At 43.5% G+C, this 27,381-nt stretch overlaps 4 protein-coding genes across 6 annotated transcripts in view; 3 read left to right on the top strand and 1 right to left on the bottom strand.

Moving 5' to 3' along the window:
• The window catches only part of LOC144697711 (uncharacterized), a 96,581-nt gene extending 90,255 nt beyond the window's left edge, over positions 1-6,326 (top strand). Inside the window, exons 11-13 of the mRNA XM_078569720.1 lie at positions 4,677-5,150; positions 5,318-5,391; positions 6,283-6,326. Coding sequence (XP_078425846.1) covers positions 4,677-5,150; positions 5,318-5,391; positions 6,283-6,326 — 592 coding nt within the window. The remainder of the gene's footprint in view (positions 1-4,676; positions 5,151-5,317; positions 5,392-6,282) is intronic.
• Positions 1-27,381, top strand: part of LOC144698102 (uncharacterized) — an 862,314-nt gene that overhangs the window by 213,657 nt on the left and 621,276 nt on the right. The window lies entirely within an intron of this gene.
• Positions 9,714-19,875, bottom strand: LOC144697710 (uncharacterized). The gene is made up of 2 exons (XM_078569719.1): positions 19,849-19,875; positions 9,714-11,954 (listed from the first exon to the last, which is right to left on the bottom strand). The coding sequence occupies exons 1-2, from the start codon at positions 19,873-19,875 to the stop codon at positions 11,412-11,414; spliced, it is 570 nt and encodes a 189-aa protein (XP_078425845.1). The 3' UTR covers positions 9,714-11,411.
• The window catches only part of LOC144698105 (uncharacterized), a 388,932-nt gene continuing 387,500 nt past the window's right edge, over positions 25,950-27,381 (top strand). For both annotated transcript variants that reach the window (XM_078570032.1, XM_078570031.1), the window contains exon 1: positions 25,950-25,984. The gene's annotated coding sequence lies outside the window, so the exon portion shown is untranslated. The remainder of the gene's footprint in view (positions 25,985-27,381) is intronic.

Genomic DNA, 27,381 nt, shown 5'->3' with positions numbered 1-27,381 from the left:
CCTCACACTGTTTCTCTCAGTGCACCAACTGGGCTATCTCTCTCTCCCTCTCACACTGTGTTTCTCTCAGTTCACTAACTGGATTCTCTCTCTCTCTCTCTCTCTGTATCTCCCTCTCACTCTCTCTCTCCCTCACCCTGCGTTTCTCTCAGTACACTGATTGAGGTCTCTCCCAATCCTTGTTACTGTCAGTATAAATCCTCATTTGAAAAGGCACGGATTACTCAAGGACAGTCAGCATCGATTTGTTAAGGGAAAGGCTGTGTCTGACTAAATCAATTTAATTTTTTGAGGACATAACAAGAATGGTTGATGTGGGTACTGCATTTGATGTGGCCTATATGGATTTTAGCAAGGTTTTTGATAAGGTTCATGGCAAACTGATCAGTCAATTAAACATTCATGGGATCCAAGTGGAAGTAGCAAGTTTGATCCAATACTGGCTCAGTGGTAGGAAACAAAGGGTAATGGTCAATAGATGTTTTTGTGATTGGAAGACTGTTTCCAGTAGGGTTCCACAAGTAACAGTACCCGTCACTTACTGTTTGTGATATATATCAATGAGTTAGACTTAAACATAGGAGTTATGATTAAGACGTTTGCAGATGATGCACAAATTGGCTGTGGGTTTGATAGTGAGGAAGAAAGCTTTAGACTACAGGAAGATATCAATGGACTGGTCAGGTGGGCAGAGAAGTGACAAATGGAATTCAAGCCCGGAGAAGAGTGAGGTAATGAATTTGGTGAAGGCTAACAAGGCAATGGATTTACCACAATATATGGTAGGATAGTGAAAAATGTAGAGGAACAGAGGGACCTTGGAGTTTATGTCCGACCATCCCTGAAGGTAGCAGCACAGATAGATAAGGTGGTTAAGAAAGCACAGTGGATACTTTTCTTTAATAACCGAGGCCTAGAATATAAGAGCAGGGAGCTTATGCTGGAATTGTATAAAACACTAGTTAGACCACAGCTGGAGTACTGCGTACAGTTCTGGTTACCATATTCCAGGAAGAGTGTGATCGCACCAGAGAGGGTACAGAGGACATTTATGATGATGTTACCAAGAATGGAGAATTTTAACAACGAGGATGGATTGGAGAGGCTGGGTTATTTTCCTTTGAAACAGAAGAGGCTGAAGGAAGATTTAATCGATTTCATATGTATTTCTGAGGGGCCCACATGGAGTGGATATTTCCCATAGCAGAGAGGCCAGTAACCAGGAAGCATTGATTTACAGTCATTGCTGGAAGGATTAGAGGGGAGTTGAGTAATTTTTTCACCCAGAAGGTGGTGGAGGTTTGGAACTCCCTGCCTGAAAGGTTGGTAGGTGCAGAAATCCTCATCACAATTTTTAAAAAAATCTTGGATATGAACTTGAGGTGATGTAACCTACAGGGATACAGACCAGGAGCTGAAAGGTGGTGTTAGACTGGGTTGTTCTTTTTTGGCTGCCACAGACATGATGGACCGAATGGCCTTCTCTGCTGTAAATATATTATGTACCTATGAGAGGGCAGATGGGACCCCAGTTTAACCTCTCATTCAAAATACAGAACCTCCGACAGTGCAGCATTCTCTCAGTACTGACATTGATTTAGAGGGGTGGAAAGGTTTAAGGAGGGAAACCCCGAGTTCAATCCCAGAGAAGTTTGAGGTAATTAATTTGGGGAAGGCTAACAAGGCAAGGGAATACAGAACAAATGGTAGAATAGTGAGAAATGTAGAGGAACAGAAGGACCCTGGAGTGTTTGCCTACAGATCCCTGAAGGTAACAGCACAGGTAGATATGGTGGTTAAAAAAGCACGTGGAATATTTTTCTTTAATAGCCAAGGCCTGCATATCTCCAGCATTTTCTGCTTGTATTTAAATCTATATCCTTACGCTTGAAGTTAACAAACTGATTGGCTAAGGGGGTGTTACAATAAAATACAGTAACTACCCACATATACTTTCTGTCAGTGTGGGGTCAGTGCGCCCCCCCACCCCCACATTTCATCCAGCTCTGAAGAGCTTGGAGATTGGGATCTGTATGAGTAATGGCAGCTATAGCTCCCACAATCCTCCGCGTTGGTGAAACCGCTCTATCCGCCACACGGCGGGCGACCCGGGACTGCGCATGTCCAAGGGAGAGAGAAGCTGCGCATGTGCGGAGGAGTGCCCCTGCTCTCCCCAACATGACCATTAAGTTGAGATGTTGACCAATGGGAAGACTTGGAGGACCAGAAGTACTCTGTTGCTCTAGCCAATCAGAGCGCAGGCTTTGTGTCTCCAGCGCTTGAGCTTCACAGAGACGAAAACTTCCTCCTGTGTCCAACATCTGTGCGTAAAACACTTTATTTTCTCCCCCTTTCCATTTCTTTTCTAATTCTGAGTTTAAATTGTTGACTTGCAGGAACTGAAGGGAAAGGAATTGAATCCAGGGAGGGTGCAGACTCTGGAAAGGTTGGCCCAGGTCTCTCTCTCTTAAAGACATTGACATCCTTTGCTCCCTCAGCTCGACACATTTATTTGTCTGGCTAAAAGGATGGTCTCTTCCTTAATGTTCATAATTAAGGGGATGGTTTCCCCAGGAGATGGCTGGCATTTAAGGGACAGTAAATTAATATTGGAAGTGTTATGTCGAGTGTTGTTATATGATACATATTAGAGATATTATTTATGATTCTTTAATCATGTACATTTATTATTATTTCTATTCTTGTAATATATGTGGTGGTAGCATTTTATATTTCCAACCATAGAGTCATTTTGGCATTCAGCGACTTTAGTCCATGCCAACTCTCCAAGATTAGCCTGGAGTCTCCAGGAATTGAAGACCATTCGCCAATTCACTGCTGCGTGCAACCCTGGAGAAAATTCATCAGGAAATTAATAAAGATTGTTTTTTTTTTGTAATTTTCTTAGAACATTTCACTTTGCCAGATATAAAAATATTGAAAATGTGTGTGGGGATGGAGGTGGGGTGGTGGGCGGCTGGGGAGGGTGTGGAAGGCTGCTTGGCTGACAGTTGAGTATCATCCAAGTGGGTAATGAGTCTTTTTGCTTTCCAATTGGTGTAGGAAGGCAGTGCGGCACAAGGTTGGCTGTGTTGGTTGATTAACAGCTGGAACGTGGAGGTAAATCATGCGGTGAAACCTCCAGGAATACATTTCATCACAGTTGGCAAGCTTAGTCCTCACTCACTCTCCATAAAGCAATCCAGGCAGTCCCATTCACCCTGTAGATTCTCATAGTCTTGCAAGTTTATTTCCTGCAAATGCCTACTAATTTCATCCTCAAATCATTGTTAATATCTGCTTCTACCAGCATCGTAGGCAGCAAGTTCCAAGTAAATCTAAGAGTACTGTATCTGTAACTCAGCATCAGAGTACTGTATCTCTAGCTCAGCATCAGAGTACTGTATCTGTAACTCAGCATCAGAGTACTGTATCTGTAACTCAGCATCAGAGTACTGTATCTGTAACTCAGCATCAGAGTACTGTATCTCTAGCTCAGCATCAGAGTACTGTATCTCTAGCTCAGCATCAGAGTACTGTATCTGTAACTCAGCATCAGAGTACTGTATCTGTAAATCAGCATCAGAGTACTGTATCTGTAACTCAGCATCAGAGTATTGTATCTGTAACTCAGCATCAGAGTACTGTATCTGTAACTCAGCATCAGAGTACTGTATCTCTAGCTCAGCAGCAGAGTACTGTATCTGTAACTCAGCATCAGAGTACTGTATCTGTAACTCAGCATCAGAGTACTGTATCTGTAACTCAGCATCAGAGTACTGTATCTGTAACTCAGCATCAGAGTACTGTATCTGTAACTCAGCATCAGAGTACTGTATCTGTAACTCAGCATCAGAGTACTGTATCTGTAACTCAGCATCAGAGTATTGTATCTGTAACTCAGCATCAGAGTACTGTCTCTCTAACTCAGCTTTAGGGTACTGTATCTGTAACTCAGCTTCAGAGTATTGTATCTCTAGCTCAGTAATAGAGTACTGTATCTCTAACTCAGTAGTAGAGCACTGTATCACTCAGCAATAGAGTACTCTATCTCCAGCTCCACAATATAGTACAGTATCTCTATATCAGTATTGGAGTACTGAATATTACGCACATTTTTAGTCCTGTGATAGATTTTCATGCCTCCGTGTCCAGAACAGGAAGTGGTGAGTGTGGAACTGTCAATTAGCATGATTTGCCACATTCAGGAGAATTGGGAGGGTGTACATTAGGTAATGCAGAGTTAGAAAGGAGGGAGAGTGTGTGGGATGGAGATTTACACATTTTGGAGCATAGGAGGGAAGAATGTTCCTTAGAAATTAGAATTGTCTGTTCTGAATTTTTATCCTAGACTGATGGGATGTGTGAACTCCTTTTACAGGATATTAGAAGGGGAGGATTTGCAAACAGAAATCGCAATACAAAAGTCACGTCAAGATCTGACAGTCACTCAATTCATGGGAGCTGAATATCATCAGCCTTTGAATCTAGAAGGAGAAATGTTTGTCTATTCTGTCAGCTTCAAAAAGTTTTCAACATCAGTGTGACTGGAAAAGCATCGAGACACACGCACCCAAATGAGAATTTTCCAGTGTACTGACTGTGGAATAACCTGAAGAAACACAAGGACACCTGCACCATGGAGAAACCGTGGAAATGTGGGGATTGTGGGAAAGGATTCTGTTCCCCGTCTGTGCTGGAAATTCATCGACACAATCACACTGGGGAGAGGCATTCACCTGCTCCGAGTGTGGGAAGGGATTCACACGATTATCCACACTGCTGACACACCAGCGAGTTCACACCGGGGAGAGGCCACTCACCTGCTCTGAGTGTGGGAAGGGATTCACTCAGTCATCCCACCTGCTGATACACCAGCGAGTTCACACCGGGGAGAGGCCGTTCACCTGCTCCTCGTGTGAGAAGGGTTTCAGTGATTCATCTACCCTGCAGGCACACCAGCGAGTTCACACTGGGGAGAGACCGTTCACTTGCTCCATGTGTGGGAAAGGATTCGCTCAGTCATCCAACCTGCTGAGACACCAGCAGGTTCACAGTGGGGAGGGGGCCTTCACCTGTTCTCAGTGTGGGAAGGGATTCAGTGATTCATCCAACCTATTTTCACACCAGCGGGTTCACACTGGGGAGAGGCTGTTCATGTGCCTAGTGTGTGGGAAGGGATTTACTCAGTCATCCCAGCCTGCAGACACACCAGCGAAGTCACACTGGGGAGAGACCGTTCACCTGCTCTGTGCGGGAAGGGATTCAGTGATTCATCCAACCTGTTTTCACACCAGCGAGTTCACACTGGGGAGAGGCCGTTCCCCTGCTCTCAGTGCGGGAAGGGATTCACTCGGTTATCCAACCTGGTGACACACCAGCGAGTTCACAGTGGGGAGAAGCCATTCATCTGCTCCGAGTGTGGGAAGGAATTCACACAGTCACACCTGCTGAGACATCAGCGAGCTCACCAGTGCTTCTAGAGGTTGGATCCTGCTGCTATTGCTGCTGTTAATCATATCCAGAACTGAACCATGTTCATTCTGAAAGTTGGTAGGGCCAGAGGGTTTCTTTCTGATGAACTGGTCAGTCTCATGACTTTGCTTCCAGTGGGCTGATGCTCTTTGAATGTGGGAGAGTACATTTCCACTGAAATGATCCACAAAAGCTGATGAAGTACATTTAATTATCCTGGATAGTAAATAGTGTTGTTCCTACCAGGTTGATCTAAAATAAATAAATTTGTTTTTCTCCCATTGAGTCTACAGCACATGGCCAGGCCAGTCGGCTCCATTGGTATATGTCAGTATTTGTGCTCCACGTGAGCCTCCACCCACCCCTCTTCATCTCCCCCATCAGCATATCCTTCTATTCCTTTCTCCCTCTTGTTTGTATTTAGCTTCTCCTTAAATGTATTCATGCTGTTCACCACCACCACTCACTGTGATAGCGAGTTCCACATTCTCACCACTCACTGGATAAAGAGGTTTCTCATGAAATCCCCATTGGATTATTGAACCCCTTCATAATCTTAAAGACTCCCACCAGGTCACCCTTCAGTCTTCTCTTTTCTAGAGAAAAGCAGCCCCAGACTTTCGCGAGGGTTGAAATGCTCTCATTTCTGGTATTATTCTTGTGAATATTTGTTGCCACTTCTCCAGTGCCTCTATTTCCCTTTTCTAAATGGAGATCAAAAATGTTAACAGTCCTCCCAGTGTAGTCTAACCACGGTTTGAAACAAGTTGAACATAACCTCCCTGCTTTTCAATTCTGTACCTCTAGAAAGGAACCCGACAACTGAGCCCCGCACTTTAGACAAGATGTGAAATTATGCGAGAGGACGCAGAGGAGAATCGTGAGAATGCACCAGAGATAAGGGTCTTCAGTTAGTTGGAGAGACGGGAGCAGCTGAAATTTCTGTCTTTCGATCACAGAGTCATTAGGGCAGAGAAGGAGGCCATTCAGTCCATCGAGTCTATGTCGACTCGACAGAGCAAACTAATCTGTCCCATTGCCCTGTTCTATCCCTGTTACCCTGAATGTTTATTTCCCTCAAGTGTCCAACCAATTTCCTTTTGAAATTATTCATTGTCTCCTTTTCCACTGCCCTTATAAGCAGTGAGTTCCAGGTCATTCCCACTCACTGTGTAAAATATTCTTCCTCACATCCCCCTGCATCTCCTCCCCAAAAGCTTAAATCCGTGTCCCCCAGTTCTTGTACCATCAGTTAATGGGAACAGCTTTTCTTTGTCCACTTTATGTAAACTTGTCATAATCTTGTACACCTCTATCAAATCTCCCCGAACCTGAGAAGAAATGACTTGCTGGGTGTCCTCGGGCTGGCATGGACAAGATGGGCCGAATGGTCTCCTTCTGTGCTATAACTTTTCTATGGTTCTATGTGGGAACCATGGCGTCTGGGACATACCATGGAGCATTTAAGTGGAGATTGCGCTTCTATCCAGAGTGCAATGGTAATGCTGCTGCACTTTGATACTACTGCTCAGACATGAGCAAGTGTCAGCTCTTAGTTGAATAATATCTAGCCACTGTCACCAATAAGTGTTATCACTGTGAATCATTTAAGAGTTTGGGAAAGGGGGACAAAAGGTTAACTAACTCCCTGAACCCCATTTTCTAACATCGCTGTGTCAAAAATAAAATCTCATCTCCCCCTGTGGCTCCTTTACCTTAGAGGGACTCATTTTCTGTTAAAGAGCCTGCCACTCTCCCTAAAGTGCATAAATCTAATCATGTAAAGCCCAGCAAAATCAAATATTTTTTTCTGATAAGAGTTTATTCAGGAAACATAACACGGTTAAAAAGAAGAAAATTACTTAAGGATCAAAGACAACCAGAGTAAAAGGATGTGCACAATGTTCTGGACCCAAATGGTTTCTCTACAGCTCCTCTGTACGCTGTTCCCATCACTCCCCGCTTTGGTCACAGGGGAACTGAACCCCAGGGGTCACGTCACTATCAGCCCCGGTCGCCCCCCACTCCTTCCCCAATTGGTTGGAGGCCCACTTCCCAGTTAGCCTTCCAGCATCTTCGTGTTAGTCAATACCCATGGCAATTTCTTAAATGCGATGCAGACCCTGTTATTCTCAGCTAAATTCAGCCCTCAGCTCCATCATTGACATGAGCAAGAGACAGAAAGGAGCCAGAGGCTCAAATGGGAGTTCAAAACTTGTGGCTGTAAGCCAACACTAACATTTGTCAGTCAAATACATGTTATTTATATTGGAGTTTTGATTATTAGATTTAGGCACTAGAGGCAAAATGTGGGGAATTTAAAGGATAACTTTCCCTTTCTAACTTTGTATTGTCTATACTGTCAGCCATGGCTTAGTGGATCACACTCATATCTCTGAGTTAGAAGGCTGAGGGCTGAAGACTCACTCCAGGGACCTGAGGACAAAAAGCAAAGTCAATATTCCAAGTGCGAGCACTGAGGGAGTGCTGCACTGTTGGAGCTGCTGTTCTTTGGATGAGTTGCTAACTCAAGGGCCCTGTCTGCCCCTTTGGGCGGAGATGGAAGTTCCCATGGCCAATATTTCGAAGAAGAGCAGGGGAGCTATCCCAGGTGTCCCAGCCAATATTTATCAATCAACATCACTAAAAACAGATCATCTGCTCATTATCACATTGATGTTTGTGGGATCTTGCTGTGTGTAAACTGGCTGCCATGTTTCCAACTTTACGACAGTGACTACACTTCAAAAGTACTTCATTGGCTGCAAAGCGTTTTGTGATGTATTGTGGTTGTGAAAGACGCTATATAAATGTAATATCTTAAATTTAAGATTTATATTATATGATCTTGCGATCTGTAACTTAATTGATTTCAGCTTGCCACTTAATAAATTCACTTTGGTCCAAACAAGATTTTAACCAATTAAGGCAAAGGCAGACTTCTCTGGATAGTAAACTTAAAAAAAAAACTTTTTTTATTCATTCATGGGATTTGGCGTCGCTGGCTAGGCCAGCATTTATTGCCCATCCCTAATTGCCCTTGTTCAGAGGGGCATTTAAGAGTCTGGAGTCACATGTAGGCCAGACCAGGTAAGGGCCGCATATTTCCTTCCCTGACAATGGTTTCATGAGTCATCATCAGCCTTTTAATCTCATTCCTATTGAATTCAAATTCCATCATCTGCCATGGTGGGATTTGAACCCTGGTCCCCAAAGCATTACCCTGGGTCTCTGGATTACTAGTCCAGCAACAATACCACTACACCATTGCCTCCCCCAGACATTATAAGATAAAGGTTTACTTAACGATTTTAAGACATTAACTTTTACAACTTCATGTGGGTGATCAGTCCGTAGAAGCGTCACCCTCCCTGGCTCCTTCTTTGACAGTAATTTCCTTGGAACTCAGCCTTGGGAATCTTCAGTACTTGGCTAGCAAGGAAGACCTTTGGAACCTCTACTTTTATCCCCAAAGTGACCATTACCTCACATCAGAGTGGGGCTTGTTGTAACATGACAATTGGTCAATTTAGTTGCTAGATTAATTGTATTCACAATTACTTACACGACCTTCTCTCATTATCTTTGACAGGAATACAATAGAACGGTTTCATACTATCCCTTTATCTGATTCTATACAATGACAGGTTTTCAGACAGTTTCAAATGTTGAGGCTAATCAGAGCTTGAAGGTCTCTCTTGCCAGTACATTTATCTTCATTGCACATTCTTTACATACACAGCAATGAAGGTTTCACATCTTTACAGTGAATAAAACTCAGTCTTTTACTATAACTACTGATTCATTATTGATTCATTAATTGTAACTCAATTAAGGCTCACTACTTAAACATCTGTTACTGACTGATAGTTAATTAATACAGTAATATTTAATTAATACATTTGGTTAATACAAGATACAGTGGTTCAAAACAACAGATTATGGAAAACAATAGCTTTATTTTTTACTAATCTTGATTGGATTAAACATGAGCCTTATTCTTAAACTAGATTTTGGCAGAATATGATGTCCTATAGCTTATCAAAATTAGAAAATAATTTATTTGTTTAAACAATTTCTGCTAGCTCTGCAGTTCCTAGAAAAAATAAGTTTATATGGTGTTCATTTTTAAAATGCAGATGCACCCGTTATAATATAATTATCTATTACATTGATTCACGAAGTGGTAACTTATTCAAGGTTCATTACTGAATAATCATCTGGTTCATGGCTGGCTATTAATACAAAACCAATAGGTATTTAATAAAGAAAAGTTATACAATGTGCAAAAGTTTCAAGAAGCCACATGTTAAGAGTTTAAAATGGCTTCCTTGACCTTGTTACTTATAACAGTGAATAGAGGATGAAAGTGATTGAATTTTAAAATGAAATTTGACTACCCCGCCCTGTCTATAGTTTCATACATTACAATGATGAAACTTCAAAACTACTTCATTGGCTGCAGAACACTTTAAGAGGTCCTGTGGTCCTGAGAGGTGCTATGGAAATGTATTGTTTCGTAATTGTCCAGAAAATTGGATATATTACACACAATCCCCTCGTCAGAACCTTAATTTTGTGTAATAACCACATCTTTGCCACCATTTTGAATACTATGTGAAACTTCAAACACACAATATCCTGAATTATTTGTTTTAAAACACAGCAAGTTGTTGTGATTTGGAATGCACTGCCTGAAAATGGTGCGAGAAGCAGATTCACTTCTATCTTTAAAAAGGGATCTGGACAGATTCTTGAAAGGAAAAGAAAACTGCAGGGCGACTGGATTAATTGGGTTGTTTTTCAAAGAGCCACCATGAGCATGATGGGCATAATGGCCTCCCTCTTTGCTCTGTGAGCCTCGTAGGCATTTAAAGTGAGTGGTCATGACCTGGAATCTGCTTCCACTCGAGGGTAAGAGAAGCGGGGATAATTGGGTGGACAAATAAACCTATAGGGACGTGAGGATGGAACGGGGCAATGGAACTAACTGATTCACTCTGGAGAGCTGGCATGCAATTGATGGGCCGAATGCATAATTCTATGATCTAAAGAGAGCAATTTCATCTACTCCAGTCTCTCCAACTAACTGAAGTCCCTCACCCCTGGTGCCGTTCTCATAAATCCTGTCTCCAGCCTCTCAAAGAATTCACATCTTTCCTTTAATGTATGGTCCATATGTAGGGTTCCATTATAGAGGGATAGAATTTGAAAAGCAAGGAGTTTCTGTTCAACTTGTTTGGTTAGACTAACTGGGAGTACTGTCAACATTAGTGATCTCCATTTAGAAAAAGAACAATATCAGAACCGAAAGCATTTTCTTCACTGACACTTTTCAGAAAAAAGAGAGAAGACTGAAGGGTGACCTGGTGGGAGTCTTTAAGATTATGAAGGGATTCAATAATCCAATAGGGATTTCATGACAAACCTCTTTACCCAGTGAGTGGTGAGAATGTGGAACTTGCTCCCACAGCGAGTGGTGGAGGTGAAAAACATGAAAACATTTAAGCAGAGGTTAGATACATACACGAGGGAGATAGGAATAGAAAGATATGCTGATGGAGGGAGATGAAGCGGAGGCTCATGTGGAGCATAAATACTGACATAGACCAATTGAGTCGACTGGCCTGGCCCCGTGCTGTAGACTCAATGGAACAGAGACAAATGTATTTATTTGTGATCTATCTGTAGTGGTAGGAAAAACACTATTACTATTTAGGATATAATGAATGTACTTAATCAGCTTTGTGGCTCATTTCAGTGGGAATGTGCACTCCCAGGCTCAAAGAGCATCAGCTCACTGGAAGCAAAGCCGTGAGACCAGCCAGCCCAGCGGAAAGAAGCCCTCTGACCCTCCCACTTCACCAACAGTCAGAATGAACATGGTTCAGTCCTGGATGTGATTAACAACAGCAATAACAGCGGAATCCCTGCAATCATCTGTGAACTCGCTGGTGTCTCATCAAGTTGGATGACTGAGTGAATCCCTTCCCACAAGCGGAGCAGGTGAATGGCCTCTCCTCAGCATGCACTTGCTGGTGCTTCAGCAGGGTGGATGAAAGTCTGAATCTCTTCGCGCAGTTACAGCAGGTGAACGGCCTCTCCCCAGTGTGAATTCGCTGGTGCATCAGCAGGTGGGATGAATCACTGAATCCCTTCCCACACTCAGAGCAGGTGAATGGTCTCTCCCCGGTGTGAACTCGCTGATGTGCCTGCAGGGCGGTTGACTGAGTGAATCCCTTCCCACACTTGGAGCAGGTGAACGGCCTCTCCCCAGTGTGAACTCGCTGGTGTCTCCGCAGGGTGGATAAATGAGTGAATCCCTTCCTACACTTGGAGCAGGTGAACGGCCTCTCCCCTGTGTGAACTCGCCAGTGGGTCAGCAAGTTAGTTGACTGATTGAATCCCTTCCCACACTCAGAGCAAGTGAAAGGTCTCTCCCCGGTATGAAGTCGCTGGTGTGTCAGTAGGCTGGATGACTGAGTGAATCCTTTCCCACAGTCAGAGCAGGTGAATGGCCTCTCCCCAGTGTGAACTCGCTGGTGTGTCAGCAGGCTGGATAACTGAATAAATGCCTTCCCACAGTCAGAGCAGGTGAACGGCCTCTGCCCAGTGTGAACTCGCTGGTGTATCCACAGGGCGGATGACTGAGTGAATTCCTTCCCACACTCGGAGCAGGTGAATGGCCGCTCCCCAGTGTGAAGTCGCTGGTGTGTCAGCAGGCTGGATAACTGAGTAAATGCCTTCCCACAATCAGAGCAGGTGAACGGCCTCTGCCCAGTATGAACTCGCTGGTGTCTCTGCAGGGAAGATGACTGAGTGAATCCCTTCCCACACTCAGAGCAGGTGAATGGTCTCTTCCCGGTGTGAATTCGCTGGTGTATCTGCAGGTTGCCTGAGAGAGTGAATCCCTTCCCACAAACAGGGCAGGTGAATGGTCTCTCCCTGGTGTGACTGCGTCGATGATTTTCCAGTGCAGATGGGTTCTGGAATCCCTTCCCACAGTCCCTACACTTCCACGGTTTCTCCATTGTGTGGGTGTCCTTGTGTCTCTCCAGTTTCAACAATCAGTTGAAAACACTTCTACAAACAGAACACGTGTACAGTCTCTCCCTGCTGTTAATGGTCTCATGTTTTTGTCAAGCTGTGTAACCTGTTAAAGCTTTCTCCACAGTCAATGCACTGGAACACTCTCACTCGGGCCTGTGTGTCTCGGTGCTTTTCCAGTCACACTGATGTTAAAAACCTTTTGAAGCAGACAAAACAGACAAACAGTTCTCCTTCTAGATTCAAAGGCCGATGATACTCACATCGTGATGAACCGAGTGACTGTTGACGTGACGTTTAGTTTGAGATTTCAATTTGCAAATCCTCCCCCTCTAATGTCCTGTAAAAGGAGTTTACAAAAGTCATTGCTGTCAGTACAGAGGAGAAATTCAGAACAAACAATTGTAATTTTGATGGAACATTCTTTCCTCTTTCATTCCCCAAAATCTCTGAATCTCCATCCCGCACACTTTCCCTACATCCTCATTCTGCTGTACCAACTATACACCCTCCCAATTTTCCTAAAGGTGCCGATTCAAGCTGATCGACAGATTCATGTTCACCGCTTCCTGTCCTGGAAACGGAGATTATAAGAAATGGGAACAGCAGTAGGCCATTCATACCATCAAGCCTGCTCCGCCATTCAATAAGATCATGTTTGATCTGATGTGGCCTTAACTGCACTTTCCTGCCTGTCCACCATAATCATTGACTCTCTTGTTGATCAAAAATCTGTCTAACTCGGCCTTGAATATATTCAATGACCCGGCCTCCACTGCTCTCTGTGGAAGAGAATTCCAAAGGCTAACGCTCCTCTGAGAGAATAAATTCCTCCCCATCTCCATCTTAAATAGGAGACCCCTTTTTTAAACTGTGTCCCCTTGTTCTAGATTTCCCCATGAGAGGGAACATTCTCCCAGCACCTACTCTGTCCAGCTTCCTCAGAATGCCATTTGTTTCAAAAAGATCACCTCTCATTCTTCTAAACTCCAATGAGTTAAGGCTCAACCTGCTCAGCATTTCTCAGATGACAATCTTTCATCCCAGGAATCAGCCTAGTGAACCTTCTACAAATGGCTTCCAAGCCAGTATATCCCTCCTTAAGGAAGGAATCCAAAACTGTGCAGAATACTCAACGTGTGGCCTCAACAATGCCCTGTGCAACTATAGTAAGACTTCCAAAAAAATTTCTTTATGTGCAGTGGACCGGACCTGGAATAGGGATAAATGGAGCTTCTAGCAAGTGTAAGTGAGCCACATTGTGAGCCCAACTGATAATCTTTTATTGGGCCTGGACCTCAGCGGGGAAAATTTGTCTAGGCATTGTGCCTTTTCAATTGAACAAAAGCTACATGGACAACTATTCCTTGTCATTTCCCCCAGTGACATCTCTCAACCAACTGGATTTGATTCGGATTTTCTGAATTTAAATAAAAGCTAGCCATGATTGTTCCCTGGTGCATACCCCAAAGCAACAACTTGACCTGAGTACACTTGCAAAACAATCAGCTCACTGTTTTACAATATGAATTATTGTTCCCTTTGAAATTTGACATTCTCACATCTATTTTGATGCGTGCAAATGAAAAGCTTCGACAGAATCTCTCTTTTTACAGCAATACTCAATGTCTATATTACTGTACTGTCTCATTAAATACCAGCCAACTACTGGGCAAACCACCCCTTTCACTGAGAGAACTGGGGCAACCTTTCCAGAGTCTGCACCCTCCTGGGATTAACTTCATTTCCTTCAGTTCCTGCAAGTCAACAATTTAAGACCAGAATTAGATTAGAAATAGAAAGGGAGAAACACTGATTTCCTCACAGATGTTGCCCAGAGGAGGAAGTTTCAGTCTGAAGCTCATTGTCCAACTTCCGCATTGTGATGTCCACAATGGAACCCTGCCTGAATCAGCCAATTTGTAATCACTCTGCTCCGCGGTGACGTGCTGGGGTTCCAGGCGGCAGGGCAGGCCAGGCGCGCGGACACGAGAGCCCCACCCCCACCCATTGTTCCCCTTCCTCCTGCACCTTCTCGAGCCAAGGTTTCCAGGCAACCGGCTGGCGGCTCCGGCCAGAGCGAGAAGCCGCGGAGCGAACCCCCACGGCCGTGGCTGCTGTCTACGGCGGCCCAAAAGGAGATCGAGAACAGAAACAGAATTACCTGGAAAAACTCAGCAGGTCTGGCAGCATCGGTGGAAAGATAAAAACAAAAAGCTACTGAGAGCGGCTGCTCGTGGCAGCCGCACTGCGCCTGCTCCGGACAACACGGTCAGCAGCGCTTTCTGCGCCTGCGCGCTGGGCTGCCAGCTGAGGGAGTGGGAGAGGGGAGTTTACTATATATCTTCCCCTCATCTTCTCCAGAGTTTGGTTTTAAACAGCACAGCGTTTGTTATTAACTTCATACAGACACTTAACCTTCCTCCTCTGTCCAACATCTGTGAATAAAACACTTTCTTTCCCTCCCCTGGGAAGTACAGAGAGTTGTGGAACTATGTAACTGGAATTAGTGCCAAATATGCTGAGGGGGGAAATGCTGGTGATTTTGTGGAGCCTGTTTTTTATTGTATAAACTGTTTAAAGTCAAATTTATCCTGTCTATTCAAATAATATTTGTCTTTTAATGCATGCTTCATTTTTGTTGATTTTAGTTTGATTGTTACAGAATAAGTTTTAAAAGTTAACCTTGTCCTTCGATTTATTCCGTTGAGGATTGTCTGGGAATTTGTTTCTTTTAAGGGGATTGTAACAACATAGATATGTCTAGTGGTGTAATATTGTACAAATTAGATATATTATTTATGCTTCTGTAATAAAGTACATTTATTATTATTTCTAGTCGTGTAATGTAGTACTGCAGCGATGTTATGACACAGCAGTTGGTAAAGGCTGAGTTGTTTAAATCCCAGATAGAAACTTGAACAAATGTCATAACCTATATTTTCAATTGGTATGTTTTGAGATGCAGCTCTGAATTCAGAAATAAAACCACAGTCTCAAAAGGTTTTTTTTTTATCTAAACTAACATAAATGTTTATTAATTTAACAAGATATTAAATACATAGAGATAAAAACAAAAAACTGTGGATGCTGGAAATTCAAAACAAAAACAGAAACATAAATACCTGGAAAAACTCAGCAGGTCTGGCAGCATCGGCAGAGAAGAGTACAGTTGACGTTTTGAGTCCTCATGACCCTTCAACAGAACTGTACAGAAACTTACAGAATACTGAAAGGCCTGGATAGAGTGGACGTGGGGAAGATGTTTCCATTAGTAGGAGAGACTAGGACACGAGGGCACAGCCTCAGAGTAAAGGGAAGACCTTTTAGAACAGAGATGAGGAGAAACTTCTTTAGCCAGAGAGTGGTGAATCTATGGAATTCATTGCCACAGAAGGCTGTGGAGGCCAGGTCATTGAGTGTATTTAAGACCAAGATAGATAGGTTCTTGGTTGGTAAGGGGATCAAAGGTTATGGGGTGAAGGCAGGAGAATGGGGTTGAGAAACTTAACAGCCATGATTGAATGGCGGAACAGACTCGATGGGCCGAATGGCCTAATTTCTACTCCTATGTCTTATGGTCTTATGGGATCAGTGCTGTCACCTCAACCATTTACAACCTATACTAATGACGTGGTTGAATGGGCCGAGTGTATTGCAGCCACATTTGCTGACAATGGGTAGGAAATCAAATTGTGAGGAAACAAAGAGCTAGATTAAGTGAATGGGAAAACACTTGCAGATGGTGCATTATTTGGGAAAATGTGAGGGTTTTCACTTTGACAAGAAGAATAGAAAATCAGAAATTATTTAAGTAGAGAGAGACTGCAGAATGCTGTAGTACAGAGGGACCTTGGGGTCCTGGCACATAAATCTCAAAAAGTTAGCATGCAGGTACAGCAAGAAATTAGGAAGGTAACTGGAATGTTGGCATTTATTGCAAGAGGGTTGGAGTATAAAAGTAGGGAAGTTTTGCTACAGCTGTACTGGGCATTGGTGAAACCACACCTAGAGTACTGTGTACAGTTTTGGTCTCCTTACTTAAGGAGGGATATACCCAGCGTGTCCACTCTGAACCAGGTTTGCTGCTCCCTCTGTGTCCAGCACTGTCTGCATCCCAGGCATAAGGAAATGAAATTTCAAAAGAAGGAAGGAATCTGTCAGCATTTGAAAGACATTCACAGAGAATTGAAGGGCTCCTTGGATGGCAAGCTGTAACTAGTAGGGTGCCACAGGGTTCAGTCCTTGGGCCCCAACTATTTACAATCTATATTAATGACTTGGATTCAGGGATAGAAGGTACAATAGCTAACTTTGCAGATGACACCAAAAATAGGTGGGAAAGTAAGTTGCAATGAAGAAATAAAAAATTTACAAATGGATATGGACAGGTTAGGTGAATGGGCCAAAATTTGGCAGATGGAGTTGAATGTGGATAAGTGTGAGGTTATCCACTTTGGTCAGAAGAATAAAAAGTCGACTTATTATTTAAGTGGAGAGAAACTTCAGAATGCTTCAGTGCAGAGGGATCTGGGTGTCCTCGTGCATGAATCGTTGAAAGCTAGTATGCAGGTACAGCAGGTAATAAGGAAGACAAATGGAATTTTGGCATTTATTGCTAAAGGAATAGAGTATAAAAATAGGGAAGTATTGTTGCAACTGTACAAGGCATTGGTGAGACCGCACCTGGAGTATTGTGCACAATTTTGGTCCCCTTACTTGCGGAAGGATGTTGTTGCATTGGAGGCAGGTCAGAGGAGGTTCACTAGATTGATTCCAGAGATGCGGGGCTTGTCTTATGAGGAGAGATTGAGCAGTTTAGGCCTATACTCGCTAGAGTGTAGAAGGATGAGAGGAGATCTAATTGGGGTATATAAGATGCTAAAGGGGATAGACAAAGTAGACATGAGCAGATGTTTCCCCTTGTGGGGCATTGTAGAACAAGAGGCCATAGTTTTAGGCTAAAGGGTGGTAGATTTAAATCAGAGATGAGGAGGAATTACTTTTCTCAAAGGGTCGTGAATCTGTGGAATTCACTACCTCAGAGTGCAGGGGATGCCGGGACACTGAATAAATTTAAGGAGGAGATAGACAGATTTTTAATTAGTAAAGGGTTGAAAGGTTAGGGGGGGAGGGCGGGAAATTGGAGTTCAGGCCGAAATGAGATCAATTATGATCGTATTGAATGGTGGGGCAGGCTCGAGAGACTGAATTGCCTAATCCTGCTAAGAGTTGAGATCTTTCTTTATTCTTGGAGAGTTGGACATCAGACTGCCTCCTTTCAATATGGAGCTGCATTGTAGGGCTGGGACCACCTTTGAAGGAGCTGCCAATGAGTCCCACTCCCCTGCCCTTTCCCCACAGCCTTCATTAGAATCATAGAATGGTTACAGCATAGAAGGAGGTCATTCAGCCCATCATGTCCATGCCCATGCCAGCTTTCCGAAAGAGCTACTCAGCCAGTCCCACTCCCCGGCCCTGCACATTTTTTCTGTTCAGATAATTATCCAATTCTGTTTTGAAAGGCATGATTGAACCTTCCTCCACCACTCTCTCAGTCAGTGCAGGTCCAGATTCTGACCATTCACTGCATAAACAGGGTTTTCCTCATGTCACCATTGTTTCTTTTTCAATTCACCTTTAACCCATGTCCCCTGGTCCTCAGCCCTTCTGCCACTAGGAATTGTTTCTCCCGATCTACTCTGTCCAGATACCTCATGATTTTGAGCATTTCTATCAAATCTCCTCTTAATATTCTTTTCTCTAAACAGATCAGCCCCATCTTTACCAATCTATCCTCATAGCTGCAGTTTCTCATCCCTGGAACCATTCTCAATAATCTGTTTTGCATCCTCTTCAATACCTTCACATCCTTCCTAAAGTGTGGTATCCAGAATTGGACACAATACTCCAGTTGAGGTTGAACCAGTGTTTTATTCTGATTTCTCATAACTTCCTTGTTATTCTCGGGGAGTTGAACACCAGCCTTTCTCCTGTCGACATAGAGCTGCCTTATAGGGTTGTGATCACCTTTGAAAGAGCTGCCGATTAGCCCACACTCCCCTGCCCTTTCCCCAGAGCCCTGCAGACTTTACCTTTTAACTGGAGATCCAACTCACTTTGGAAAGTTGTTATTGAATCTGCTCCTATCCCCTTTCAGGCAGAACGTCTCAGGTCATAACTTATTGAGTAAAAAATAGTTCCTCATCTTCCTGATGGATTTTTGCCACTTATTTGATGTGATGTGTTTAATTGTTGGTTTCCTGTTAAAGACATTTCCTGAGTGGATTTAAGGGAATACGCTCGTGATAGCTCAAAGAGACCAAACACACGACACGCTGTATATTTGAAACAAAGCTGATTTATCTGATGTATTGAAATAGTAAACACCAGCCACATTACAGGAGATTGCTGAAAAAAGAGACATGACTAAGCTTTTTGTCTTGCACTCATCAGGACAATTCACAATGTTCAGCACCACTCGTGACTCCTCAGATACTGAAACAGTCCATGTCCAAATGCAGCAAGACCTGGACAATATCCAGGTTTTGGCTGACAAATGGCAAGTAACATTCACGACACACAAGTGTCAGGCAATGACCATCTCCAAAAATAGAGAATCCAACCATCGCCCATCGCTGTATCCCCCACTATCAACATCCTGGGGGTTACCATCTGCTAATTAGTTTAAATCTAAGCCCTCTAGTCATTGACATCTCTGTTAACAGAAATAAGTCCTTCCTATCCACTCTATCTATGCCCCTCATAATTTTATACACCTCAGTTAAATCTCCCCTCAGCCTCCTCTATTCCAAAGAAAACAACCCCAGCCTGTCCAATTTTTCCTTATCGTTAAAATTTGTCATTCCTGTCAATATCCTCATAAATCTCCTCTGTACCCTCTCTGGTGTGAACACATCCTTCCTGTAATGCACTGACCAGAACTGTACTCAGTAGTCCAGCTGTGGTCCAACTAATTGTTTATTCAGCTCTAGTATAACCTCCCTGATCATATAATAAAAACAGAAAATACTGGAAATACTCAGCAGCTCTGGCAGCATCTATGGAGAGAGAAGAGTTTCAGGTCTGTGATCTTTCATCAACCGAAAATGCTAGAAATATTCCCTGTTCTTGTATTCTATGTCTCAGTTAATAACAGAAAGTATCCTGTCTGCCTTTTTAATCACCTTATCTACCTCGCCTGTCCCCTTCAGGGATCTGTGGACATGCACTCCAATGTCCCTCTGTTCACCTACACTTCTCACCATCATACCAGTAATATTCTTTCCCTTTGCCATGTTTGCCCTCCCCAAATGTATTTATTACCTTACACTTCTCGAGGATGATCTCCATTTGCTACTTTTCTGCCCACCTGATCATTCTATTGACACCTTCCTACAGTCTACAGCTTTCTTCCTCACTGTTAATGACAAGGTTGAAAATGTCTTAATCATGTCCCCATGTTAAAGTCTAAATCAGTGATATATACCACAGAAGCATGGAATCCTGTGCTGAGCCATCCAGAACTCCATTGGAAACAGCCTTGTGATCCCAAAACCACCTCTTGACCATTCCCCTTTGCCTCCTGCTGCTCCAGCTGATGACACTTCCTGCACTTGTGATTGTCCAGCACAGAGAAGCATCCTGGTTTTCCCACATGGAACTGGATGCGCATTCTTCAGGAATTTGATACCCTGCCATGCCTTTATTTATCTGATTATTAACTCATTTAAACAAAATAAGCTAATCATTAAAATAAATAAAGATCCATCAGCTACCCACCAATCAGCTTCTTCCATTATGCTGAAGTCACCTTATTTTTTTTACAGGGAATTAACAAAAATGTTTTTCTTAACCCTTATTATCTAAACACCTCAGAGTTTAATTTACTGAAAAAATCAGACTTCTTCACTGTTTCAACCCATTGTTAGTTAGCTTTATCATTATCCCCTAGATTTGATTAATTGAATACTGACTGCAATTTTATGATAAATTATCAATTCGTCTTTAGTTTTAGGCTAATTGATTACTTTATAGTTGATTAATACAGTGACCAGGGCCATACTCAGTACTCTAGCTGTGCTCTAACTAGTGTTTTACACAATTCTAACATAATCTCCCTGCTCTTATATTTTAGTCCTCAGGCAAGAAAGTGTCCCAAATGCCTTCCTGACCACCTGATCTACCTGTCCAGCCACATTCAGGGATATGTGGATGTGCACTCCGAGGTCTCTCTGTTCCTCTGTAGTTCTCAGCGTCATCCCTTTTATTTTCATTCCCTTCTCTTGTTTGCCCTCCCCAATTTCATTATCACACACTGCTCCAGATTGATTTACATTTACCAATTTTCTGCTCTGCTCATCTGACCAGTCCATTGATGTTTTCCTGCAGTCCACAGCTTTCTTCCTCATTGTCAACCACACCAGCAATGTTGACATCATCTGCAATCTTCTTGCTCATTGCCCCTACATTTAAGTCTAAATCATTGATATAAGCTACAAATTGTGGAACCCCACTGAAAACTGAAAACAGGCGTCCAGACATGATTCAGTCCTGCATGTGAATAAAAGTAGCAATTACATCAGAATCCAACCCCCGCTGTCGCATATGAACTTGCTGGTGTCTCAGCAGGTTGTTTGACTGAACGAATCTCTTCCCACACACGGAGCAGGTGAACGGCCTCTCCCCAGTATGAACTCGCTGGTGTGTCAGCAGATTCTGTTTACTTTTAAATCTCTTCTCACAGTCAGAACATTTAAAAGGTCTCTGATCAGTGTGAACAAGTTGATGTGTAGTGAGATGAGATGACTGAGTGAATCTTTTGCCACACTCAAGGCAAGTATATGGTCTCTCCCCAGTGTGAACTCGCTGGTGTATCAGAAGGTCAGATGAATCAATGAATTCCTGCCCACATTTATTGCAGGTGAATGGCCTCTCCCCAGTGTGAACTCGATGGTGTCTCAGCAGGTGGGCTAACCGGGTGAATCCCTTCCCACAGATAGAGCAGATGAATGGCCTCTCCCCAGTGTGAGTGTGTTGGTGTTTCAGAAGATCCTTTTTGCTTTTAAATTTTTTCTCACAGTCAGGACAATTAAAAGGTCTCTGCTCAGTGTGAACAAATTGGTGTGTCAGAAGGTGGGATGAAGAAGTGAATCTCTTCCCACACACGGAGCAGGTGAATGGCCTCTCCCCAGTGTGAATGTGTTCATGGTTCAGTAAATCCTTTTTACTTTTAAAGCTCTTCTCACAGTCAGAACATTTAAAAGGTCTCTTATCAGTGTGCACAAGTTGGTGTGTCAGGAGGTGGGATGACTGAGTGAATCCCTTCCCACACACATTGCAGGTGAATGGCCTCTCCCCAGTGTGAGTGCGTTGGTGTGTCAGTAGATCCTTTCTGCTTTTAAAGCTCTTCTCACAGTCAGAACATTTAAACGGTCTCTCATCAGAGTGAGCACGATGGTGAGTCCGGAGGTTTGACAAAGCATTAAATCTCTTTCCACATTCAAGGCAGGTGAATGGCCTCTTGCCAGTATGAACATGCTGGTGTGTGTAGAGACTGGATGACTGAGTGAATCCCTTCCCACACACGGAGCAAGTGAACGGTCTCTCCCCAGTGTGACTGCGTCGATGAGTTTCCACCTCAGATGGGGAATTGAAACCCTTCCCACAGTCCCCACATTTCCATGGTTTCCCCATAGTGCGGGTGTCCTTGTGTCTCTCCAGGTTGGACGACCAGTTGAAGCCCAGCCCCACACCCACACACAACACGTGTACAGTCCCTTCCCGCTGTGAACAGTATGATGTTTTTTCAGGCTGTGTAACTGGTTAAAGCTCTTTCCACAGTCAGTTCACTGGAAAACTCTCACTCGGGGTGTGTGTGTCTGTCTTCGTGCTTTTCCAGTCACACTGATGTTTGAAACATTTTCCCACAGATAGAACAGCCAAACATTTCTCCTTGCACATTCAAAGGCCAATGATATTCGGATCCTAATGAATCAAGTGACTCTGTCAGATCTTGATGTGATGTTTGGTTTGAATTTCCCATCTGCAAATCCAACCCTCCGAATACCCTGTAAATGAAGTTTAAATTGAAATACTCAAAATATGCAACAGACAAACAGGCCATTCTGTCCAACTGTTCTGCTAGTTTTATGCTTCTCCCCCCATTTCATGCAAATCATCTCAGCCTTTCAGCTTATCTTTCTAATCCCTTTTCTTCCATGTACTCATCTAGTCTCCTGTTGAAACTATCACAATTTTTCTCCCTCAATGGTTTCCTGTGAGTTCCATATTCTCACCACTCTCTGAGTGAAGACATTTCAAGTGGAAACATTCTCTCCATATCTACCCCGTCCAACCCATTGATCATTGTAAAGCCCTCTATCAGTTCCTCCCTCTCCCTTTTTCTAAAGAAAAAATGCCCCAACCCAAACTTTCCCAACACCTGTAATTTTTTTTTTGGTTTACAAAATTCATCAGTTGGCTCAGGATAGAAATTGAGAAGAGACACACATTTCTCTCGGTTTGAGTTTGCTGTGTGTAAATCCTCCTCTTCTAAACCCCTGTAAAAGGAGTTTCCAAAATCCATCCCTGTCAGTCCAGGATAGAAATGCACAACATTCTCTCCTCCTGCTCCGGGTTTGTCACCGGGACATTTCCTCTCGGCTCCACTCTGTGCAAACGGAAAACCGGTAGTTTCTCATTTGGGGTTTGCAGTTTTCACAGCACGTTTCCGGAGCCTCTCCGTCCACCCGCCGGATCCATCGCTCTTTCCGCCCCGCCATCCATTGTGGATCCGGGAGAGAAGCGTCTGTCCCTGGTCATCTGACACTGCGCATGCTCCCAACACTGGGCAGCACTGCGCCTGCGCACTGCTCCCCCTGTGGTAATGGACAAGGGACATTCTCCACCGCGGGGGATGCTGGGTAAAAATGCTGCCATAGAGAACCCCTATTATGAACAGGTTTTTCTTTACTTTCACACTGGGGTCGGATGGCCAATAAATAAGATTAAATTCGTGCTGGTTGTCCTCAATTAACCCACATTTATCGATGTGATTATTAATTTTATCCCGAATCCTTGCTTCTAGAATTTTCCCCACCACGGAAGTTAAACTGACTGGCCTGTAGTTATTGGGCTTATCTTTACTTTTTTTCAACAAAGTTATAACGTTTGCAATCCTCCAGTCCTCTGGAACCACCTCTGAGTCTAAGTGAAATTGGAAAATTATGGCCAGTGCCTCTGCAATTTCCACTCTCACTTCCCTCATTATCCTTGGATGCAACTCATCCAGTCCTGGCGCTTTATTAACTTTAAGTATAGACTGGTCTATCTAATAACTCCTTCTTATCAATTTTAAATACTTTTAGTGTTTTAATTACCTCCTCTTTCACCGTGGCCATATGGCATCTTCTTCCTTGGTAAAGACAGATACAAAATATTTTTACAAAAGCAAAATACTGCAGATGCTAGAAATTTGATACAAAAACTCAGCAGATCGGACAGCCTCTTACTCTCTCCAATATTATACTCTCATTCATTCTCTCTCCAGGAAGAATATGTCCATTGTCCTTTGTTGTTTCATTGGCCTTTATTACTTTTTATCATCCATAATTGGCCTTTAATGTAAGCGGATTGGAGTAGAAGAATGAAGTTGTCTTGCTACAATTATACAAGGATTTTCTGAGACCACAACTGCAACCCTGTATACAGTTTTGGTTTCCATATTTAAAGAAGGATATACTTGCATTGGAGGTAGTACAGTGAAGGTTCACTACGTTGGTCCCTGGGGTGAAATGGTTGTCTGATGATTAGTGGCTGAGTAAATTGGGTCTATAATCTCAGGAGTTTAAAAGGTGAGAGGTGATCTCATTGAAACATTTCAGATTCTAAGGAGCTTGATAGGGTAGACATGGAGAAGTTGTCTTTCCGGCTGAAGAAACAAAAAGATGGGGCACAGTCTCAAGACAAGGAGCCGATCATTTAGGACTGAGATGAGGAAAAATTTATTCACTCATGTTGTTGTGAATATTTGGAATTCTCTACTCCAGAGGATTGTGCATGGTCTATTGTTGGATTCATTTAAGGCTGAGATAGACAAATCTTTGGTCTCTCAGTGAATCGACGGATATGGGGAACAGGTGGGAAAGTGGAATTGAAGCTGAAGATCAGCTATGATCATTTCCGATGATGGAGCAGGCTCGAGGGACCCTATGGTCTATTCTGCTGCTTTTTCCTATGCACTTACGTCCAGATAATGCTTTTAACTTGTAAAACTGATTTGATTTCTGATTCCCAGCTGTTTGTGTTTTAATCTTGCCCCATTGAGTGATTTCACTGTGACTGAATATGGTTTTACTGATCAATGGACATTGAGCTCTCAGTGACTGCACTGCAGAAACCATTCGTTGTTACTTAGTCTACTGCATTCGTTGCTCCCAATGCGGTCTCCTCTACATTGGAGAGACCAAACGCAAACTGGGTGACTGCTTTGCAGAACACCTGCGGTCTGTCTGCAAGAAAGACCCAAACCTCCCTGTCGCTTGCCATTTTAACACTCCACCCTGCTCTCTTGCCCACATGTCTGTCTTTGGCTTGCTGCATTGTTCCAGTGAAGCCCAACGCAAACTGGAGGGACAGCACCTCATCTTCCGACTAGGCACTTTACAGCCTTCCGGGCTGAATATTGAATTCAACAACTTTAGATCTTAAAATCCCTCCCCCCTTCCCCACCCCCATTTCCGTTTCTTCCCCCTCCCTTTTGTTTTTTTCAATAATTTATATAGATTTTTCTTTTCCCACCTATTTCCATTATTTTTAATCTATAACTATAATACCCTGTCAGTCTTTCCACCCCACCAGAGCTGTACTTTGTGTCCTGCCATCCATTCTTAATTAGCACATTTTCTTAGATAATATCACCACCTTCAACACCTCTTTGATCCTTTTGTCTGTGACATCTTTTGATTACTGCTCCTATCACTGCTTGCTTGTCCCTACAACACGCCCCCCTTCAAACTTCTCTCCCCCCCGCCCCCCCCACCCCCCTCCCGACCTTAAACCAGCTTATATTTCACCCCTCTCCTAACTTCACTCAGTTCTGCTGAATGGTCATGAGGACTCGAAACGTCAACTCTTTTCTTCTCCGCCGATGCTGCCAGACCTGCTGAGTTTTTCCAGGTAATTCTGTTCTTGTTTTGGATTTCCAGCATCCGCAGTAGTTTTTTGTTTTTATCTCTGTGTTTATGAACCCGCTCCCGACAGTGACCTCTCACCTGACAGCTCACAATGCCCGGCTGATTGACAGCAGCTCCAGACCAATAGCAGGAGGGGGCGTGTCTGCGGCAGCGGCTGGTTTCAGAGCCAATCGGAGTGATGGAGGGGCGCGGCTAGGCTGCGACCGAAGCATGCGCAGTACTGGAATCGGAGCCGGAAGAAGGCGGTCGGGTTAAGATCACAAAGGGTGAGAAATGAAGCCGACGGCTGGAGATTGGAACGGTGGGGGGGGGGAGGGGAGGGCCTGGAAACCGCACGCGAGCTCGGGGCTCGGGGAGACGGTGGCCTAGTGGTAATGTCACTGGGCTAGAAACCCAGAGACCCTGTTCTGAGGATATGGATTCAATTCAGTGAATAAATCTGGAATATAAACCTCGTCTCGGAAATTGTGACCATAAAACTATCATGGGTTGTTTTAAAACCTCATCTGGTTCACCTGCGCTCCTTCAGGGAAGGAAATCTGCCAACCTACATGTGACCCCAGACCCACAGTGAAGTGGTTCACTCTGAAACCGTCCAGCAAGCCACTCAGTTCCAGGTCTATTGGGATGGGCAATGCCCACATCCCATCATAGAATAAAAAAAACATGGTGGCTGTGGGCCTGGAAACCCTGGTAAGAGGCCTGGTTTATGCAGGCAACTGTCTATCACCATCTTGGGAGGGGAAGGTGGGGGTGGGGGTGTAAATGGGTGGTCATATTGGTGAGGGAATTGTCATTTGTGGGAGAGAATTCCAAACTTTTGTTTTTGTGTCAACAATTGTTACCCCATTTCAATCTGAAAGACCTGGCTACAATTTTTAGACTATGCCCCTAGTCCACAACTCCCCAGTTAACAGAAATAATTTCTCTCTATCTTGGATAAATTCCTGGAAACACAATCCGAGTTTCAGTCATCTCTCCTAATAAATTAATTTCAGGTATCACTGTGACTGGAAAAGCATCTGGATACACAAAGCCCTGGTCAGACGACATCTGGAGAACGGTGTTCAGTTCTGGGCAGGAAGGATACATTTTCCCTGGAGGGAGTGCAGCACAGATTTACCTGAACGATACCTGGACTCCAAGTGTTAAATTGTGAGGCGAGATGACACAAAGTTGCGTTGTATTCACTGGAATTTAGAAGATTAAGGGGTGATTTGATCAAAGTTGTCAAAATATTAATTGGAACTGAATGGATAGATAGAGAGAAACAATTTCCACCAGTTGGGGAATCTGGGACTGTTTAATGTCATTAATACCTTTGGTTAACAAAGATTGTTCAATGTCAGATTTAACATTAACATTGATCTTGCATCAACCAGGGATGAGAACTGAACATCCAGGGGTATTCAGTATTTAGGAAGGACAGACAAAAAGGAAAAGGCGGTGGAGTTGCATTGCTGGTTAAAGAGGATATCAACGCAATAGTGGGCATAATGTAAACATGAGAGCTAGACCTTTCAGAAGTGAAGTTAGCAAACACCTCTACACACAAAGGGAGGTAGAAGTGAGGAACTCTGTTCCACAAACAACAGTTGATGCAAGATCAATGTTAATGTTAAATATGACATTGAACAATCTTTGTTAACCAAAGGTATTAATG

The sequence above is a fragment of the Cetorhinus maximus genome, chromosome 23 (genome assembly GCF_964194155.1).
Source record: "Cetorhinus maximus chromosome 23, sCetMax3.hap1.1, whole genome shotgun sequence".
NCBI lineage: Eukaryota > Metazoa > Chordata > Chondrichthyes > Lamniformes > Cetorhinidae > Cetorhinus > Cetorhinus maximus.
This window is presented reverse-complemented; position numbering and strand designations above follow the sequence as displayed.

Bases quoted from the DNA above. Each gene is read 5' to 3' on its own strand.
- LOC144697710 (XM_078569719.1), bottom strand. From the start codon at position 19,875: ATGGAGATCATCCTCGAGAAGTGTAAG. The intron at 11,955-19,848 runs GTAATAAATACA...GGATTCACTCAG, and splicing joins TCATCCTCGAGAAGTGTAAG to TCATCCAGCCTACTGACACA.